Raw genomic sequence first — 22,348 nt, 5'->3', positions numbered from 1 at the left:
CAAAACTAGAATGGCAGCCTTCCCGTGACATCAAAGGCTTCACTTCAGCCTGAATGCAACTTATTTCCCTTTCGATCTATCTATAGATGCAAGATGAAAGCCACAATGTTGTCCTCACACAGAAGGGTATCTAACAGTAAAAACAAATCGGCACACATCCTTAATAAATTTTTAATCAACTATAAATTTTCCATTCAGTTTCAAGGTTCATAACAAAACAAAAACAATAGAAAACCCTGAGCTGTCCTACAGTATATGTACTGAGGGGAACAGGACAAGAGAGACACTGTATATAGATTGTTATGAAAGGTTATTTCTTGGCAGAAAGATTTTGTGTTAGGATTCTTGCTGGGGTAAACGCATTAACGGCCACACCACAAGGGTTTCCTCACTTAAACATAAAGCTAAAATTGATGCTGCAAGGTAAGGAACATCTTGCTATTTGATCAGTATGAATCAACCAATAAAAACCAAGCCTGGTGGCATGTGTATCCACAGGAGGGGTACAAGAGGGTGATAGGACTGGTACCCTTGGTGAACCATGCTCTCTGTACTGCTACACAGAAAAAGGTATTTAACTCGCATGTGAGTTCCAGATTATTGTTTCGTTTTAAAGGTGTTGTAACTTGGAAACCACCACTTTTTGAATTTGAGGTGCTCATGATGAAGTGGGTGAGCATAACCAGTTCACTTTAAAGCAGTGTTTCCCAACCTTTGGTCTCCAGCTGTTTTTGGACTACAATTCCAAACATTCCTAACCTTTGGTCTTGCTAGCTAGGGATGATGGGAGTTGTAGTCCAAAAACAGCTGGAGACCAAAGATTGGGAAACACTGCTTTAAAGCATAACTGGGCTGAAGTTAAGACTGAAATTCTATACGCAACTGAGTCAAAGTTCAAGCCCATTTAACTCGGTATCTAAACAGTTGAGCTGTCAAAAGCCTGTTAATGTAATTAAGAAACAAAAGCTTTCAACCTTGGGGATTTGCATGGTTAAATTGGTTACAACCACATGCACAAGGAAATTACTGTGGGGGGATCAGGCTCAGGCTCAACATACAGAGGGCTGAAGATACACAGGCAGTAAAAGCTTCACTAAAAGACAAAGTGCACAATAAAGTGAAACCTTGACAGATCTTAAATACAGATTTATTGATGCAGTTCTCCAGGTACTGAATATTGCATTAAATGTGAGTAAATGGAAAGAGCTGTAACATCTCAAGTCTTGTTCCTAGAATGGCTAATAAAAGTACCTTGCAGGTTCTTTTGTTTTGCATGCATATTGTCATTTACCTCTAGCCTTTAAAAATCATCTATGAAATAAAATCACCCATAGTTTGGAGTCCTCCTGCTGTTTTTACAAGAATTAGTTCAGAATATAAATTAAACAACAGAAGATAAAATCCATTTTTAAGATAAACAAAGCTTAAATATGAGTATTTATAAATACTCAGAGAAGCTTATTTTTTTCTTCTTTAAAATTAATGACATTCATTGTTCTTGCATGTACTTAATTCTGGTATGAGAACCATAATTAATCTGATGACTGGCAATGCTGAAGCACTAGGGAAGAGTCCTAACCAAGGCTTCATGTCAGAGGTTATAAGCATGTAAACATCTAGAATTAAATGCGACTTAACCTTTTTAAAGTTTGGAAACAAGTAGTTACTTGTTTAATGTAATGCTGAATGAATCCAATGATAAGACCACAAGGAAAATCAACACATAGTGATATACTGGGTTTTGTGTGCAAGAGGCTTAATAATAAAACACAGTGCTTCCTCCCCACAGCCTCCAAAAACAGAACAGCAAGAATGTATTTTTTTATGGAAATAAAATTGCCTACTGTTTCAAAATATGGTTTTATAATACAATGCTGTACACTCATTCCAGGAAGGAAGCAGCACTGAACTAAATAGAGCTTACTTCTGAGACATGAATAGGATTACATTATTAAATTGCACCCCTCCCCCCAAAAAAAACCACCCAATACCAAGTATTGTATTTTAATAACCTTATTGGAACTAAGTACTTTAATAACCTTATTGGAACTAAGGAATTACAAAACAAAACTTGTCGGGACTCCCTGACACAAACAATCTGGCTAGTTATTTCAAATCAAGGTCGTTAAAAATCAAATCATTGTGTTCTTTTCTTGGCTACTACAACATAAAGCAGTGTGTTTAAGTATTGTAGTTAAGGTTAACACAATAAAATGTTTCACTCCTGTGCAATTATGACATTTCCAAAAATGTGCATTAGTAAAAATATAAGCGTGGGCATAATTTTGTGTACACATATTTATATTGACTCCAACAGTTCATCATAGCAAGCAGATGGATGGATTATAGATTTCTAGAACCTGAGGGAATACGTTTCTCTGTATCAGCCAGTGTAGCATTTGCTGTGCAATGATTTATTACAGTGGTACCTTGGTTTTAGAACAGCTTAGTTTATGAACAACTTGGAAATAGAAAACTGCAAACCTGGACGTAGGTGTTCCAGTTTGTGAACTTTGCCTTGGAAGCTGAACATGTTCCGTTTCCTGCTGAGTGTATTCAGTTTGTAAACTGAGTCCCCCGCTGTTAATCAGAGGCTTCCTGTTGAGTCTGTCGGCTGTTGAGTCCCAAGCTCCCACAGAACACAGAGGTGATATTTGGAGCTTTTGTTTTTGCTATTTTTTGCGTTTTTGTGGCTTTTTCATTTTTTTGACTGAGACTTGTTCTTTGTTTTATGTGACTGACTTGTGACTGTGGCTTGTGACTTTGTTTTTGTGACTGTGTGGAACCCAGTTCAGCTACTGATTGATTGTGTGACTGCAGAAATGGATAAAAGCCCCCCATCCAATCAATGACTATCATCAGTGCACGTAAGAAAAAATAATAATTTTAATTTTTATCATCTACAATACTGTCTTTTTTATAGTACAGTACACTGATTATTGCTTTCATTTTATGGACCAATGATCTCTTAAGATAAAATTCATGTTAAATTGCTGTTTTAGGAGTTGTTTTTAAAAGTTTGGAATGGATTGATCCATTTTGCATTACTTTCTATGGGAAAGCACACCTTGGTTTTTAGAATGCTTTGGTTTTGGAACAGACTTTCGGAACGGATTTAGTTTGGGAACCAAGGTACCACTGTACTTCAGTTCAAGCAATTAAAACCATGATTCTTTAACAACAGTGGGAACTAGGCTTCGCAACAACAGGCCTTAGACATAAGAAACAGCTTGCCATAGTGGTTGATAATTTAGAGACATAACCATTCTTTTCTATGGGTTACTAATATTTTAAAAATAACTTGCGGAGATGTCCTAAGGTCACATGGGCTTTTACAGCAGAGGAAGGCTTGAAACTGCTATACACACTGTCACTCTGTAGATTAAAGCTGTGTTTTATTGCTAGTCCTCATACCATTGTTTATATGTGTAGACCAAAACACATTAGAACCCATATCTGAGTGCTTCTCATAAGGGCTACAAGACTAATATTGGCAGGCATTTGCTTGGTTCAGTAGTTTCTAGGCTTTGTTTTTCCTTTTAAAGAATTATTTGCCATTTTTTCAGCTGTGTCTGGTCTGATAAACCAGAACCAACTAGTCCATTTTGTTTCACGTGCTAGTTTTTTAAAATGCAATTCACATTATGATGTGCAGTTGAATATAATTCATTTCATACTGCAATCATCTTTCTTTTAAAAAAATTATTAATTTTCTTTTCTCTCATGACAAATATACTTATAACATACAACTTCCATAACATCTCTGCCTCCCCCCCTTTTGGACTTCCCTCAACTTCCATTTCTGATTTATTAACCTCATTAGTATAGTCTTCTATTTTCTACAAATATCATATTTTTCCTTTTACATTATTTGTTCCCTATCCATAAAGTTGTGAATGTTTATTTAAATCCTACCATCAGGTCAATATTATTTCTTTGTTTCTGCAAGTATAATATAAAAGGTTCCCACTCTTTTTCAAAATCCCTATTGTCCTTTCCCCGAACATACTGCTATCATCTTATCACATAATATACATTTAAACTGTTTTACTTAAATATATCATTCTCCCTCCCATTCCTTTTTCATGTGTCATGTCATTTTAGATTGTCAGCATTAGAACAGAGACTACCTTTGATACTGATTTTTGTAAGCCACTCTAATAACGTCAGAAAGGCTTCAACTCATACAAGTACAGTGGTACCTCGGGATGTGAACGGGATCCGTTCCGGAGCCCCGTTTGCATCCTGAATGGAATGTAAGACGCGATGGCACGTCTGTGTGGGCGCGGGTCGCGTTTTGCTGCTTCTGCGCATGCGTGTGACGTCATTTTGAGCGTCTGCGTGTGCGGTGAAACCCGGAAGTAATGCGCTCTGTTACTTCCGAGGTTGCCGCGGAGTGCAACCCGAAAGCGCTCAACCTGAAGCACATTCAGCCTGAGGTATGACTGTACTTGGAACATGGTAGGAGCAACCATAAGGAACATGCTGCCCTTATGTGGCTATTGACACATTTAAGGCAACAGCAGTTTACAGCAGAAGAGCCATACAATCCTTTGCTTACTCAAAAATTATGCACCCACGTACCCATATTCCCTTCCTACATCGGTGTCTGGGCAATGAGGAACTTTGCAAGCCTACCCACAACAAAAGGCAAGAGAACACAGCATTACTAACTGTGTTATGTGTAATGCTGGTCTTCAGGTCAAACTTTTGTAGCTGTTAAATTTGTTGTTGAAAGCTCCCCCCCCCCCGCCGTACAGCTATAAGAGGCACTTTACAGTGCACAGAAATGATATCTCCCTTCTCAGTTTTGCTGCCGGTGTTTATCTTCACAGCCTGCTTGACAGTAAAAGGTAGTCTTAAAAGTTTATATTCTTTTACTTTGGTGGAGCAGGGTTAGAGTGAACATCACTTGGGTAGGTTCTCTTTCTATTTGCTTGTTATATTTCCTTGTTAAGTGAGGGAGGTTGGGGGTGGGCCTTGGGCGTGCTTGGTATACTGCATGCAACACTTATGTTTTATAACAAATGTAACTGGTCTGTAGAAAACACAACCTGAAAAAAAGAGACAATGCACGCACTTTTGTAAACAAAGAACATATTTAATAAAAACTATTATTATTTAATAGAAAGAACTTAGACCTAAAAGCAAAGGACAAAGATTCTGTCAACTGCTCCCCGTACAACAGAGGTGCCTGGCTGAAGCCTTTAGAAGCCTATAAGTGTATAAACACACTAGATATTTGCCTTAGGTTTCTGTGATTAATTACACTTTGGGTGGGTGCACACATTAGTCAAAACTTATTAAATGGTTTGGATTCAATGACATTAAAAGAATCCTGTTCTAGTCCAGTTGAACTTCCTGTAGAATTGGACATCCTACAATCAGAGAGAAGTAGTCATAAACTGAATAAATTCAAAATGTTATCTTAGTCACTGCTTAAACAGTAAGTTGAGAATTGAACAAACTGTACTTCTCACAGGATTATAAATTTCAAAAGTTAGATATTCCAGTTTATGTGTCACTGCTCTAGGCATGGGTAGAAGAACATCAAAAAGTAAAAGGAATGAACTATTATTTATCCCTGTAAAGCTGCAAAATGTTTGCAGTGCTGTTTGCAGGCTCAGGAGAGTCTGCTACTATAAGAATGGTTATAACTCGAAAAACATTAATAAAATAATAATAATAATAATTTATAAAGGTTTTTTTAAAAAAGGTTTAACTCATCTAGCAATCAGCTAGGACTGAACATGCTTTAGAAACTGCCCTCGGTACTATGCCTTGTTACAGGCCCCCTAAGAGTGCAATCCTAAATTTATCATCTGGAAATCAAGTTAAAAACAAGAAAAATGCTCAAACAGTATCTACCTCTGCTCTCCATCCAAGCAATTCCTTTTTTGGGGGGAACCACAATGGCTTGTATCCACATACACCTATGGTACGGGAAGACACATTGCTTACTTTCACATACATATAAAATGAGTTAATTGACTCTTTAAATAGGGGAAATTAGGTTGGAAAGGAAACATGGTAGCACAACTTGAAAAGAAGCTTCAAATGCAGCAAGTAAAATGGAAACTTTACAGCCCAAAATCTGTGGAACCAAGCAGATTCCTGTGTTATCGGCGTGTTTCTAAATCCTTACTGCACCTGCTTAGACTGTTAGAAAGTCCTGAGGGATAGCTCAGTTGGGCATGAGACTCTTAAGTTCACGGTTGGGACAAACTATTTACCCCATGTTGGGCAAAATATTCCTGAGCTGCACTAGATGGTCCTCTTGGTCCCTTCCAACTCTGCCTTTCTTAAAGGAATAGAATCATAGAATTGTAATCAGAAACACTAGGCACGGTCAGGTTCAAGAAACATCAATAGTTTTACCACCATGACCCTCATTACCACCTTATCCCAAACTTGAGTATTAGCAACTGGACAGTACTTGTTACATGCTATCAGATCCAAAGCTTTTACAGAATAGACACACAGCTGCTTCCTCCAAGATGGCAGGCACCACGATCAACATTCTACGTCAATTTAAATGTGTTTGTGGGAGGCAGGGCTATGGGTTTGTTTTGTTCTTGTTTTTATGATGCATGTTGTGTTTTTATTTTGTAATTTTACATTGTGAACCACCCTGAGATCTTCAAATGAAGGATGGTATACAAACTCAAACTAATAACAGTAAAATAAAATGCCTTCTCAATGTGAATAAACTTACCACACCTAGAACCCAACTAGCCACACAGCTAAGATGGGCAGGGATCCAGAGAGCATGTGGTTGGATCCAAAGCTACACCTATCCTGTCCACATCATCAGGCTGCAAAAAATGACAATCATCCCACAAGACAGAGGGAAATGATGCATTGGACATCTCAGCTGGAAATGCCACAATTAATTGTTGCCTTTGGTTCCCAATATTACATTTTAATTATGTTGAAGGCGGTTTCTGCTTTGCTGATTTTACATTACCTGATTTGAGCTCCTGTGAAAAGCAATTTCTAAGTACTGTAAATAAGATATAATTTTTTTAACCACATAAGAGTACTGGAAGCAACTGCATAAAACACATTTCCCACAAGAAAAAGGAGAAGAGAACCCAGTACAGTGGTACCTAGGGTTAAGTACTTAATTTGTTCCGGAGGTCCGTTCTTAACCTGAAACTGTTCTTATCCTGAAGCACCACTTTAGCTAATGGGCACAATTTCTATTCATCCTGAAGCAAAGTTATTAACCCGAGGTACTATTTCTGGGTTGGTGGAGTCTGTAACCTGAAGCGTCTGTAACCTGAAGTGTATGTAAGCTGAGGTACCACTGTACTAAATAGTTAACAAACTTCACCTAGTCATTTACTAATTCCTTTACTCATAGTTAGTGTGGGAAATTACTGAAGGATTTGTTTTCTAAAAAAGAATTCTAAACCACAGTAAGCCTTGTTTTCCTAAAGATATTCCTTTGGTGATTTCTCCACGCACCACAAATATTTTCTCTGAACATCGGCTTCTTAATTCTGGCTAGACAATACCCATCTCAAGCAAAACTTTAACATTTAATTGGCAAACTTATTTCCTTTCTCAAGACTGGCACTAATCACTTGACTTGAAGTTCAGCATTGATTAGGGACTGAGAAAAATCAGTATACTGCTAGAACTATCAAGTCTGCAAGGCTTCAGCAAGAAGGCAGCTTGCGAATCATACATCAGAGACTGACAGAATGAAGTGAAGCAAAGAAAGAGGATTTAGAAAGGTCCTCTTTTTCCATACCTAGCAAAGCAGAAATTTCAAAGAACGTTAAACAACAAACTCAAGACATAAACAGAAATGCATCTGACATTAGTAATGCCAGGCTTATTTGAATAGCAGGAGGGGGGAGCCCTGTGAAGCAAACTGGGGGGGATAGGAAACCCATTTCACTGCTCTCTGAGATGTTAATGCAAACATGCCCTTAGTAACTTTGAGCTCAGAACTTCACCAAACCAATGAAAGTGTATCTTCCTTGACGACCCTGAAGGAAGCACTGTACATCAGTAGTTTCCACCAAAATGGGAAAGAAATATATACTATATCAGCCAGTATAAACAGCAATGAAAAGGATCAACATGTCAACTTTTAGACCTTTTAAACTTGCTGAACCTGTGGTAATTTGCTCAGTTTGAAATTCAATGACGTTAATAAGACCTAATCAGGCAGATTATTTTGATGAATTTTCAAGATATAAGCTCAACAGGCATCATTTTGTAAGATATAGAATTTTAGGCTTTAAATGGTGTAACTTCTGTTGTTGTTGCAACACACCTTAACTAAAGGGGCACCTCCATGACCTTTGGATTATGCAGTTACTGCCCTGAACCGTCAAGCCACGCAGGTCCTCCTTTGGGCCACTTGGGCCTCAGGATCTTCTGCTTAATTCTTGTTTATTTAACCAGACTATACACTGTTTAATAATAAAAAGGCCTCTAAGTGATTTACATAAAATAATCTTAAAAGAGTACTGATAACATCAACAGATTAGAAAAAACAGCACCAAGAGGGAATAGTAAGACTATATAGATAAAATCAACAGATGAACAAACTGTAGAAAACACAAAATGAGGAGTGTGTTAAGTGTTTATCTTGTCAAATTACATGAAGTAGCCTTAGATTGCAGAACATGAGACTTACTGTGCTGTCAACAAGAAAAATTTGCAATACTTTGCATGTTTTTCTTGCAGTTAATGCAAATAGTCATCAAAAAATAGCACAGGTGTACAACCCGGCTTAGCTCTTTCGAGTTACTTATACCTCCTACTGTAATAAAGTCTGAGAGTCCGAAATGTTTTACAATCAGGAAAAAAACATACCTATAACTCAGAATGAGTCAATCATTTGTTTAAAATTTGCTGATACATCGGAATAAAAGAACTTGAAAAAACCTAACTGTGGGAAAATGGAAGGACAACAATCCAGTCCGTAGAGTTAAAGCAGCAAGAATACCTGTTTGGTTTACAGAAGGTAATAATATTCCATTCTCATTATTAGAGGTTCAACAAATTTGTTTTTCAGGAACATGACAAATGTTAACAAGGTACAAAAAGTCGTTTATTCCAGGCCGCCTCAAATAAAGAGGAAAGCAGTTTCTGCCTATGTTTTTACATTATACTGTATACATACTGCACACCACCCTCATATTTTATGAAAGGAAGTCACATTTTATAAACAAAAGGTATGTTGAACAAGAAAAGTTCTTCAAGATCTAAAACCTGTGATACCAAGATTTGGCATACCTATAGCCAGATAAGGAGTGACTGGGGATTTAATGATGTTATATGTGATGGAAAAACACATGTTATTTTCCTAAGAGGTAATATATTACCCTGCCTGATGGTTCAACATTACAATGGCAAATGTTCCTGAACATACAGCATGGTTTATTTTCATACATGCCCAACGTTCTCAAGTGCAGTTGGCAGGAACAGGTTGCCTTGATCACACCCAACAGAAATCCAAAACAGCAGTGCAGCTTTAACTGCAGAAATTACCTGCTGAAGGGATTAGTCACTGATATCCCTTGCCATTAGGCGGGTTTTGTGCTCACAGAGCCAGTCCTATCATTAGACAGAATTGGAAAGTTGCCCCAGGCAACTAATGCCTGTGGGAAGCATGGGGAGTCCCAGAGCTGTTCTCCCAAGCCCTAAGGACATTCTCACCTGCCTGAGTCTGTGCTTGTCGCTGGCCTAGCCTTCCTTGTCCTCTTGGCCTAGTCACATTCTCTCATTCAACATTGGCAGTAGCACTGGGAAAGGCCCCTGGGCAAGTGAATAGATAGAGGTAGCCAGGCGATGCATTCCAGCAAGTGTGCATGTGTTGTTCTGCTCCAAAATGTATGCAGGTGCCACCATTGCCACTGTCCTGCTACTCCAACATTGTAAAGTGTGTTTTAGTGGGACAGCATGCAGGTGTCAGGTCCAGCCATGAGCAAGCTGTGCTGAGGTGTTGGAAGTAGCCTACTGCAAGGTGTCTTGAGAGAGCCCAGTCATTTCCCAATCTCAATTTGGCCCCTGAGAACTAGATGTGGAGTACTTTTGCATATTGAATTCTAATGATGAAGGATACATGCAAGAGCCTTTCTTTTTTTTTTACATGTAAACAACCTCCACTAGAATCTTGTAAAATTTATGGCCAGGCAAACCAGTTAGTGTTTGGTAAACTAACAGATAAACAGTGATCATCAATTTTATAATGCTATCCTAGACCAGTCTCTTAGAGCAGGGGTCAGCAAACTTTTTCAGCAGGGGGCCGGTCCACTGTCCCTCAGACCTTGTGGGAGGGCCAAACTATATTTTGGAAAAAAAATATGAACAAATTCCTATGCCCCATAAATAACCCACAGATGCATTTTAAATAAAAGCACAGATTCTACTCATGTAAAAACACACAGATTCCCAGACCATCCACGGGCCAGATTTAGAGGCTACTGGGCCACATCCGGCCCCTGGGCCTTAGTTTGCCTACCCATGTCTTAGAGTGGTTTAGAACTTCCATTTGAAGAAAAAGTCTAGTCAGTTTAGACCAGCTAGCCTATGGTAAAAATAGGATCAAACAGGCAAAGTGTATTGGAGACAAAACCCAAAATTCTGCTTCCTGAGTAGGGATTCCAAATCCCAGACACCTAGGGTACTTCAGAATATAGGACTTTGTCTCACAATGTACACACAGTATACATGTACTTTGATAAGGGAACCTAAAGTTACTTTTTAACAAATTTAAAGTTACCTATAGCTACAGCCTCTATGTTATGTACTGAAGTTCTCACCCTGGGCCAGCAGGGGGATACTGTAGATAGTTATGCAAATAAGGGATCGAAAGTGACGTTCAGTGATTGGATAGTTTTAGAAAATTGTTACAGTTACATTGTACTGCAGCTATATATAAGCAGGCTGACTGAACCCTTCAGTTCAGTTCTGTCCTGGCCTGTGAATAAACAATAGCTGTTTGAAGAATCGCTGTGTCATCTGATATGTTCACCCACAACTTAACACTCTAGGTAATGTACAACTTATTACAGAACCTAACAGAACAGCATAACCAAATAGCTGATCAGTACAACATAACATTCTATGCAATAATTTCTTTTTTAAAATTAATGTTCCAAAGCACTCCTTAAGAGAAATGAGGAAAGTCTTTGCTGACACTGAAATGACATTAGATGAGCACCAAGACAAGTTTCTTTGGAGAGAATATTACACAGATGGGGGGCATCACTGAGAAGGCTTTCTCTCCTGTTGCCAGCTTTCACACCTAAGAAGGCACTGGCAGGTGGAGGAGAGTCCCTTACAGCAACCTGAAAAAGATGTTCTCCCAGGTACCTGGGCCTCAGGTTAGGCAAGCTTTATAAGGTTCATATAGCACATTGAATTGGGCCCAGAAGAGAATCAGCAGCCAATGCAGATGGGCAGGGAATAGCATAATGCAATCAGAGCGTACAGTTCCTGTTAACAGCTTAGCTGCCATATTCTACATCAGCTGAAGTTTCTGGCCTATTCTCAAAGGCAGCCCATGTACAGTGCATTGCAGTCATCGAACTAGGAGGTTACCAGTGCATAGACGACAGAAGCTCATAATTTTTCCCCCACCATAAACTCTATTTATTGAAGCTATTTGTACAATTGCAATACTTGCACCTCACCTTTGTACAATCTAGTCTTCGGTCCTTTTTTTTGCCCCTCAAATCCCACCCTCATCCTGCCAAAACTTGGCTCCTGCTTGGACATTAAGGTAAGAGGGAACACTGGTCCTCTGACAGATTTTCAATACTGGAAGAAGAGACAGCCACCGCCTCCAGCAACCAGTCAAGTTTTTGCTAGTGGAGCCAAGGCCACTCAGCATCTCCAATGGTGAATAGGTTTACTTCTTACCATTTGTTGTCTCCCCAGTATAATGCTTCATTTTTCACCAACAGGAATGGGCAGTAGTCATCAACAAAATATTCTGCAACATGTGATTGCGGGTCCCCATTTGATTGACCTGCTTTCGGTTTTCTGCCCTCCAATTTAAAATATCCAGGGATAGACTATCATCATAATGCAAGGTTACAATTTGCTTGGCTCCAGAGGGAATACAATGTGGAATTCACAATGAATGGAGGAAAATCACTTTGTAGATAGGCAAACTATTTCAGGAAATTCAGGTCCCTTGCACATTGAATTTAGTACTAACCAAAGTTACTATCTGTCCTGATAATTATACTTTTTATTTTCTTTTTAAAAGCTATTCACACAATTACTAATTATGTTATTATTTATTCAGAATACCTATCTTCCATTTTATATTCAAGGGAGGCTCTCAAAGCATGCCTAGTTTTACCATTAGTGGATTGGCCATCTTTGACCTAGTTTGCTTGGCCTTTCTTAATGTCTGCATCTCAAATTTATGTATTTGCTGCAAATGACTAATCAAAATATTAAGTTTCAGAACTGTGACCAAAGACATTCAAATGACATGCTACTAAATTCATGAGTTTCCAGCCGTGGGTTATTTTAGAAGATGACTAATTACTTTGTGTAATCACATAATGTTCGTGATGGATTAACTATATACAAAGTTTCTAAGCAATTTGTTCATTTGTGACAACTGCAAAATACAAAACTCCAAATTGTTTTCTTTACTCAGTAGTATTGTTTTCTTTGTTAAAAATAGAATCTACTGAAAGGAAAACAAATGCTGAAGTTAACTGAATAAGAATAGCATGGTGATTTGCAGCTGAGGACAACTAAGTATGATTAACAGTTTGCCAACAAGACATCCATCAGTGTTTAAATTAATATCTGTTCTTAAATTAGAGGACTTACTGTTCTGTTAAGCATGCACAAAATATCTAAGTATGAAAATCTCTTAAGGGCTTAACTAACTTTTTTAAAAGAGTGAATGATTTTTTAAAATGCATTTCTTCAAAACCCATTAATAAATCAGAGCATATCACAATAAAGCATGTGAAGACTACACTTAAGCCTGTAGGTCAGGATATTAAAACTGTTAAGGAATCAGGTGCAAGTTGCATCAAGATAAAGCAAAGACAGCTGGGAGACCAGGGTTCAAATCGCCCATTCAGCCATGAAGCTCACTGGGTGATCTTGGGCCAGTCACTCATTCTCAGCCTAACCTACTTCACAGGGTTGTTGTGAGGATAAAAGGGGGGGCTATGTGCAACACCTTGGGCTCTTTAGAGGAAAGATGGGCTATAAATGCAATTAAACACACACACACACACACATTGTAATACTGAACTCAGTATTATTTTTATTTATTACCCAACCTTTACTGTAAGGTCCCAGGGCAGGTTACAGCATTAAAACATTATATATATATATATATATATATATATATATATATATTCTGCAGAAATCCATTGTCATTACTTAAGTACGCTTTAATAATAAATCCAATCTGACATAAAAAAATCATATTTCGTGGATGCCACACAAAACTGGAATACTCAGCAGTATGGGCCTCAAGGAGCCTCATTCCAGGCCTAATTAGGTCCCGGTCCCGCTCTGCCCAGTGGTGTGTGGGCCAATGAGAAGCAAACAGGAACAGATTTGCCTATACCATGATCTCTGCTTGGGCCTGCAGGAGAATACTATGGGTGCAATAGGAGACAGAGGAGGTAGAAGCCTTTATAAGACTTCCCCATTCTGGAGTTCAGGGACATTTTGTCCCACGGGATTCCCACCTGCCCACCCTCGGGTTAGACCCTTCACTGTGCAATTTGGGTAGCTGGTTGACAGGGCCAGAAATTATTTTTCTCTCCCAACCAGACTGGCCCGTGATTGGGTTTTTCCCCCACCTTTTCCTCAGTAAAAATTATGGATTTCTTTGTTAAGTGGAAGACTTGGGGGGGGGGGCAAAAATGGCATTGGGCTGGATCAACATAGTAAAAGGGGAGCACTTAAGGAGCCTGAGGGAGAATTGGCCATGGAACCCCCAAGCTCGGGTTGCGGGTCTCTGCCTGGCTGAAATTCTCATCCCAGTCGCCCAGTAAAACCTTGCCAGCTTGACTTGCACCACAACAAGGTTCAGCATGGGCTGATTCCCATGGAATGGGTTTGTCTCAGTCCAACCCAGTGAATTCTGTTCCACCAGCATTGGGTAGTTGAATGATGAACTGATCCTGGCCCTACAGCCATGCCAACCCCTATCTTGCTGGCTGCCAGTCAATGAAGTTTTGGCCTAATTTCATCTGCTGCCCTTCACATCATGCACCTACCAGAGGAAGATAAAAACAGTATCCAGATATTTGGGACTCACTCTGAAGTAGCAAAGTATTGGAACTTTAAAGAAGAAAGACAATTTGAGCAGACATTTTGTTGGAGTCTATGCAACCACAAGAACCACAAGTATCTCTAAGACAAGAATCTGGAGATAGATTCCTATCTGACCAATAGGTAAGTAGTTGCGGTTCAAGGCGGGTGATGAATAAAGATTCAGGCCAATTATACAGCCTTGAGAGGCTAATTCACCCTTAATACTGGTAGATAACCCTTTTAAGCACTCAGAGTTTGGAACTCTTAACAGTTCATTTAATGTTTGCATTCTGTAATTTATATTAGTTTATAGAGAACCATATCCCAAAGAATGAGTATGCACAGGAGGGAACACACACAACTCCATTGATTTCAGAGGCCTTCTCCATTGTCTGTAATCTGAAAACCACATAACTCCCCCCCCCCTTTTTTTTTTTGCAGGATGGGATGACATTTTTATTATGCCATTAACAGCATTCAGGAGGAATTTTAAAAACATTCATGTTCACCCAGCTGTAATATACTGTTCCTGGCAGCCTTGAAATTATTAGCTGTACTAACGTGACTATTTTCAAATGTTCTTGTGTTTAAAATGTTTTATTTATATGTCTTGTTTATTTGTTGTTTGCTAGATGTCAACAACAACAACAACAACAACAACCAGTAGTAACCCCTTCTGAAGGGATGAGAGCTGCCAAATTATAGGCAAGTAAGTAGAGGGATTTTGTGCAATGCAGCTTCCAAGTTTGCTTGTTTTTCATTTTTAAATCCACAAGGGATACCTTACCCTCTCTGTGACTTTGTGTGTACTTTTCATTATTGTGACATAAGACACAGGGGTGCACCCTAGGTATGTTCACTACAAAAGTTCAGAAACATAGCCGCACTCAATATTTGAGTGAAAAACACTGAGGCTTTTTTCTGTTGAAAATTGCCAGAGTTTTGGAAAGTAAAGAGCTTAACAGGACAGAACCAAGACCTGGACACCCAGCATTGAAAGGAGGTCCCAAGCATTTCACTAGGAGTGAACGGATCAGACTATTTCCCGTCTATATCAATTTTGCATGTTCATTTGTAAGTTTCATTTATAATTTGGTTGCCTTGTTCCTGTCTCTAAATTAAATCTGAGGGTTTTTTTAACAGAAACATTATTTAAGCCATTTTAAATAGCATTTTATAATAAAACACATATTTTCTCTCATTATAATCATTTAAAAAACATCTTGACCTAAAATATATATTGTGCATTTTCCCACATTTTTTAGCAAAGAATAGTATAACAAAAATTGAAGAAGTATGAAATCTGAACGATAATGGTGTTTTGATTCACAAATATTTCAGGAAGTCAGTATGCACCAGTGTTGACAGATAACAAATTTCTCACACTTAGATATTGTTAGGTTGGTTACTGTCATTGCCTACATTAATATAAGATGTTATTTTAGAGGAGAGCTATCAAAACAAGCAGCACTGCTGCCATGGTTTCTTTTATAGTTGAATACCCCACAAAAATCATATTCATTTTTATTCTAATTCATACATACTCTTCCAGTTAACGTTTGTGTTGACGCTTAACACACACTTTCAGTAATCCACTTAATGTTATTAGAGAGAGGAGCAAATGCCATTAAGAGTGTGAATTATTAAAGCTTAGTGCAACTACTAAGAAAGGATGACCCACTTACCAGAGCATGCATGTTCTACACTTCCACACAGCATCTAGGACTTCAGCAGTAAATAAACACTGAGAACAGAATGGAAATAGCAAAGGCTAAAAGTCGAGGGCAAAGTTCCAGCATCAGTGTTTGGAAAGATTAGTGTCAATGCCTTTAGAATGCAACAGTCACATTCAAATATCTTAACGGGAACAATAAGATACTGCAGAAAAGATGATCACAGAAGGAACAAGATTACAGATGTGAAACACAACAATAGCAATATGCATACGTAAAAAAGGAGAAGTGAAGGCATGTGAATGCAGCTTCCTCTGCCACAGTAATTTTCACAATGTGGTTTTGTCTTTTCAGCAACAGGAACTGCTACAGCAGAAACAGTCCAAACCAACTGTGCACAGAGTTCTTACTTTGCAAATGCACAAAACTTCTTTTTAGATTACAGTCCAATTGCTCCCATTGAGCAACTTTCTTATTTATTTATTACAGCCGCTGAAAACAGAGAATCCCCGGACTAGGAAATTTAAATTCATATACCGATAGGAGGGGGAAACACTTTAAATTCATAATTTTGATGCTTCCTTCTGTAGTCAGAACCGCGATATGGGCAATATAAATAGAACAATCAAAAGAGATATGGAGGTCAGGAGGAACGATGCTTTATTTCACAATGGCTGCAATGTGTTGAGAGCTGAAAGCAGCAATATACTGGGAAAGACAGATAAAAGACAGAAGTTTAACTAATAATAATAATAAGCTGGAGTGAAAAACGAAAATGAAAGTCCTAAAAAGACTGCATAATTATAGTAGTCTCTAAGGACCGATAAAGTATTAAATGTGAAAGTCTTGAGACTGTGGTGAAAGGCCAACAAGGAGATGGTAAGAGGAACCTCCTTAGACATGAAGTTGCAAAGTTTGGGTGTGGCCATGGAGAAGGCCCTGTCCCTTGTCCCAACTAAATATCTGACTTGAAACTGACAAGAGCCTTTGCAGAGCTCTGTTTAGGTATTCATTTAATTACATGTAAACATACGAGGGGGTCAAGGAAAAGATGCCAAACCCCATCTCCTTTATCCCATTTACAGCTCTCCATGAGTTTGGGAAAGAAGGAAGTGGTGAAGCTCTACTCAGGGAAGCTCCTTTTGATAAGTTCCCCCTATTTTCCCTGCCTTAATCTGGGCACTTGTTATAAACCTCTAATTAGCTCAGTAGAAGAAGGGGAGGGTGATGTGCTTCCGTACACTCTGCTCCCCCCTCCTCACTTGAAAACTGAAACATGAGTCAATATAACTGGCAGATTGGGCCATCTGGAAGCTCCTCAAGTCTCCCCTATTTCCCTTCTGACACAGCATCCCTAGAAGCGTAGCTAGCTGCACACTAACACAAAAATGCAGGAAAGATTTGTGGCAGAAGAGGTGGAGGGGCAGGAGAGGCTGTTTACTTCAATTGCATAATTCATATTCAAAACAAAACAGCACCAGACACACAGTAACTTAGAACACACCACTGTGTTTCCCCTACTCATTGTATTCCTTATGCTCTCTCTATATCCAGGGATCTAATGTGGCATTGAAAGGTCCATAAAGTGTATTTTTGCACTGCCTTAAGCTCCAGCACTGGAAACAGAATTTATTCAGCAGACTTTGTATTTTAGGAGACTAAACGTGAGAAGATAGCACTTTTATTTCTTTTAAACTTTCCTATGGCAAAGGCACAAACATGACGGGAACAAGTCCCTCATTTGTCATCTTCACTGCAATTCCATGTGTACGTTATGTGCAGGCTGCTTGACAGCTTCTGCAGTTGCGAAAGCAAACTGCCATATGGCTAGTCAACTACAGAGGGCACCTTGGGATTTAGTTTGGTTAAGGGCCAACTGTTAGCTTCCCTTTGTATTCCCCCCCCCCCAATTGAAATTCTATTCCCAAAATATATTCCTTGCAAATACAGACACACATAAATACTGAAACATTGCAGTTATACTAACTGCATTTGCTCTCTTTCACAAGAAATCACACCCTGCAGTGCTGGGCTGGTACAATACAATTGCCACCTCTATAGCTATTTATTCAGCTGTGAAGACAAATTTCAAAGTAAAAAAAGCCCCAGGGTCTCCTGCGTAGAATTCGATGCAGAGCACTATTAAGAGTTGTACTGTGAAGAATCATTGGGTCCCCTGTAAATCTGTTCCAACTGAGCAAACCTGTAATAAAGTGGGAGACAGTCTTTAGCCTGCCTGTTTCATTTAAAGAAAATCTTTCAGATCTTGTGCTTTGTGGCAGAATTTTATTTTATTTCTGACCCCTTCTCACCCAAGGTCTTCTCACACACCCCAAGCAAGTTCACTCCAAGTTTTCTTTTTCCTTTTAAATTGCACTGCTTGTTTGGAATTAGCAATAGCAGTGTTCTTATAAGGGGAGATAACCTCCAAATGCACTGAACCCTTTCCTATACATGAACACTGATCCCATGGCCTGCAGAACATGTGTGTATAGCACATATGTAGGAGCAAGGATTGAGAGATTTTATCTACAATCAGCAGTTTCTTAGTTCTTCAAAGAGGCAATTTCTATCCCTAAATGAAGGCTAGAATAAAGCAGAGAAGGTTAATATAGTAGCGACACAGACACTCAAGAGCTTGTCTGATAATATTATGGTTCCCTAAGGCAAATCCTATCAATACAGGTGACTCCCCAGTTACGTGGGGGTTACATTCCAGGCCCCGTGTGCACAAGCGAAATTTGTGTAAGTTGTGAATAGTCTCTAAACACCTGGTTTTACCTGCTCTTCAGCTATCTCCCCTGCTCTCTCTCCAATGCAGACCAAGATATCCAGAGCTGAAGCTCCGGGGCCAACTGCAGGCTGGAGGACATACAGGAAAGCGGCTGTGGCAGCTGCGCTACCCGCAAGTCAGCTGTTATGTGGGGAGGTTGAGCAAGAGGGAGGCTGAGCAGCCTAAACCAACTCCTGCTGACCCTCTGGTCTCTTCAACACTGAAAAAAATCAGCGACTTTACATATGCTTTTCACTGGACCAGCTACTGCAGAGTTAACTCACTTGCTGCTAACATTTCACCTACAAATAAAAATAGACCACAGGTTGCTGGTACCACTGACATTTGTATTCTCAATGAACATTGTTCTTGACACATAGCAAACCTATTAATAAACTGCTGACTGTGTATTTCTGATTTAGAAAGCCTCTGAAATCCAGACATGTAATGTTGTTGAAGGCCTTTTTGAATAGTGGCTCTATATAAGCAGTAAAATACCCTGTACAAAAATGAGTCAGCCAAGTGACTGATAAACCAGTTTTAAGAGAGGGATTGGCTAACTAAAAGCAAACTAGGTATTACTTGTAATGCATCAGTACCAGCATACGCCCTCTTCAAGTATCAAGCACAATTTTATGGGGAAAGAATGGATAGCCCTTGTGTACCTATGTCTCTAAGCAGCTTAAAATTTTTATTTTTAAGAAAGCAGAAGGTTGGCTTCTGAACATCTTGTCAATAGTACCAACACACCATTTTCAGAATACATGTCAGTCCCAAAAGCTTCCCCAAGCCAAGGCTTTCCCCCTCAACACATTTTTGATAGTTTATATGCCACTCTTCATTTAAAACAAATCCAGTGCAGATTAAATCAGCAAGATATGCAGCATCTGCTAAAGAATGGTATGTGCTTTAAGAATGCTCCGTCACAACCCCATAAAATGGAATCACTGAAGAAGAAAGCAGAGATAAATTAGCACACATGTATATATCTATATGTATATATTTACTTTTCTTGGCTTGTCTTCTAAATGATTGCACCTGAGTTTCTTTCCAAAAAGCACCAAACAAATTACCATGAATCACTAGTCCAGGAATTCAGTACATCTTGCTGCACTCAGCAGCCAAAGTAATTATTATAGATCTACCTGTACATGAACATCTTACACTGTCAAAGGTACAATCGCCCAGTAATTCTACTGCTGCAAATGTGAGCGGCAAAGCCATAACTGTAACTAACTCTCTCATATGTAATTCAGTTAAAAAGGCATGCAGTATTTCTTTTGATCTATATATGGAAAGTGGCTGGGGTTTTTTTTTTTTCCTGTTGAAAATAATACCATATGCTTTCCTTGCTGGTCTCAATCCAAGAAAATGGATAAGGAGCTTGAAGTGGAAATTGCTAAAGTGGAAATTGCTAAACAAGCAGAAGATAAGATCTCAAGTGCAACTCACTGATACACAGGATGGGGGCAGGGAGAGAGAGTATCTGCAGTAGCATCTGGCTAGACTAATTTCCTTGGGGAGGCAAATACCTATATTGCAGTTAGAAGTCAGTGTTCAGAAGGATGGCAGTACCAAAAAGAGACCACTCCTAAAATAAGGTTATCTGCAGTGTGAAAAACCTGTGTTTTTATAATCAAGTAATTATAAACCAAGTGTCAGAAAACATGGACAATATATTTACTGCATATACTATGAGGATCTCATCCTGACACCCAGGAGTGGCTGGACTGGATAACAACTTGAGCCTCTGACTTGTTTGTTACATCCCCCCAGCATGGGGCACCGCAAAGAAGGCTAAGGCTTGTACTGTCTTAGTTAGTGCTGGTGTTTGCTTGGTTAAAGATAAAAACCAAGTATAAATAGGTGAATTATATGGATGGCAAGATTCAGGTTTGGGACAAGTGCTCTTTTGTGAGAGAACCCAAGCAGAGATTTAAAATCACAAACATGCAGCAAAGTCAAATGCAAAAATATAGGCTGTTTAACCTTTAAAATATCCCCCTCTAAGTTGCTTCCAAAGTTCCCCTCTTCCCTTAACATAGAAAGAGACCATACATTGGTAAGTTAAATTTGGTTTACTTACAAACCAAGGTCAGATTTATGTGCTTTTCCATACAGCAGTTAAGAACACATAGTCAGTAAAACACATGTTCCAAAAGTGATAAATGTTTCAAAATTATTTGTATAGAAACACAAGGATAGCTTGCTTAAGCCATGGGATCTTAGTTTGGAGTGACCATCTTAAGACCTCCTTATTGGTAGAGTTCACATGGTGGAACGAGAAGAACAAAGGCTTGATAACCATCCTTCTCAAGGTGAGGTAGAATGTCCTGGCAGCACAGCTTACTCTATGGTCTTAACCCCTTCTTGCATTAGCTGTAAGCATGTTGGTTATATGAGGCTGCTAATCCAACAGTTAGAGTTTCGCTAAAGAATTTCTATCTTAAATATTGACACTTACTATTTTGAAAAGAAATCTAAGGCTGCAAACACATGAACATTTATTTGAGAGTAAGTTCCATTCTTCAATGTAACATACATAGGGTTACACTGTAAATCCACGAAGCATAATAAAAGTCTGAAGATCTTCAGAGCAACTGTCATTACAGAGCCACCTCAATGTCCAACGAACACCAGGGTTGACAACTCCACAGCAAGGGATGCAGCTTCAAAACAGAAACCACAACAGCAACTGCCTAGAAAGCAGGCACTGCTTTTTCTTTCTAAATTCCAAAAGATGAATGAAGTCACCTTCACAGTTCATTATTCTGGTGTTTTACAGGCAGCAGCTCACCTCATTCCCTGAACCCAACTACTGAAAGCAATGTGAGAGAAAGTTCTTCCCCAACCCACTCCTGGGGCAGACTTCTACACATCCTCCTCCGATTTTCCAAGAAGTCAGGGAGAGAGGAAGCTATGTGTCTATTATTGACATTTCAGGGCTCACTAGGTAAAGGTACCCCTGATCGTTAGGTCTAGTCACGGACGACTCGAGGGTTGCATGTTCATCTCGCTCTATAGGCTTTGTCTTTGTCCGCAGACAGCTTCCGGGTCATGTGGCCAGCATGACTAAGCCGCTTCTGGCGAACCAGAGCAGCACACGGAAATGCCATTTACCTTCCCGCCGGAGCGGTACCTATTTATCTACTTGCACTTTGACGTGCTTTCAAAATGCTAGGTTGGCAGGAGCTGGGACCAAACAACAGGAGCTCACCCTGTTGCAGGGATTCAAACCACCAACCTTCTGATCAGCAAGCCCAAGGGCTCAGTGTTTTAGACCACAGCGCCAACCATGTCCCTCTCGAGGCTCACTAGTAAGAGGAAATTAAGACCCAAGTTTCCTCGGTCCTGATTATCTACAGTGAAATTCAGATATGCACAATGTAAGCTGAATATAATGTGTGTTACCCTTTAGACAGGAGAATACTGCAGGGTTCTTATATGGACTTCCTTCTCCACCCCTGAAGCCACAGCAGCTCTCAGCAAAAAAAGGAAGAAAAAGAAATTCTTTCTAAAAGGAACCAAATACACTGAACTTTTCACATAAAATTATACATCATCACTGACCTACCATCAAAGAGGATGAAAGCTTGCAATATACTGAAAATAAAATCCAATAAAAATG

At 39.2% G+C, this 22,348-nt stretch overlaps 1 protein-coding gene across 6 annotated transcripts in view; it reads right to left on the bottom strand.

The window, feature by feature from the left end:
• MCTP1 (multiple C2 and transmembrane domain containing 1) overlaps window positions 1–22,348 on the bottom strand; it is a 187,388-nt gene that overhangs the window by 142,543 nt on the left and 22,497 nt on the right. The window contains exon 1 of one of the 6 annotated variants that reach the window (XM_079995382.1): window positions 15,960–16,185. The exons of the other annotated variants lie outside the window; for them this stretch is intronic. Within the exon in view, the coding sequence (XP_079851508.1) occupies window positions 15,960–15,971 (12 nt within the window). The 5' untranslated portion in view covers window positions 15,972–16,185. Of the gene's footprint in view, window positions 1–15,959; window positions 16,186–22,348 lie in introns of those variants that run through there. 6 annotated transcript variants of the gene reach the window in all.

This window comes from Podarcis cretensis, assembly GCF_951804945.1.
Source record: "Podarcis cretensis genome assembly, chromosome: 11".
NCBI classification, from domain to species: Eukaryota; Metazoa; Chordata; class Lepidosauria; order Squamata; family Lacertidae; genus Podarcis; species Podarcis cretensis.
Note: the sequence above shows the minus strand (reverse complement) of the source record. Positions and strands in the feature narration are given on the sequence as shown.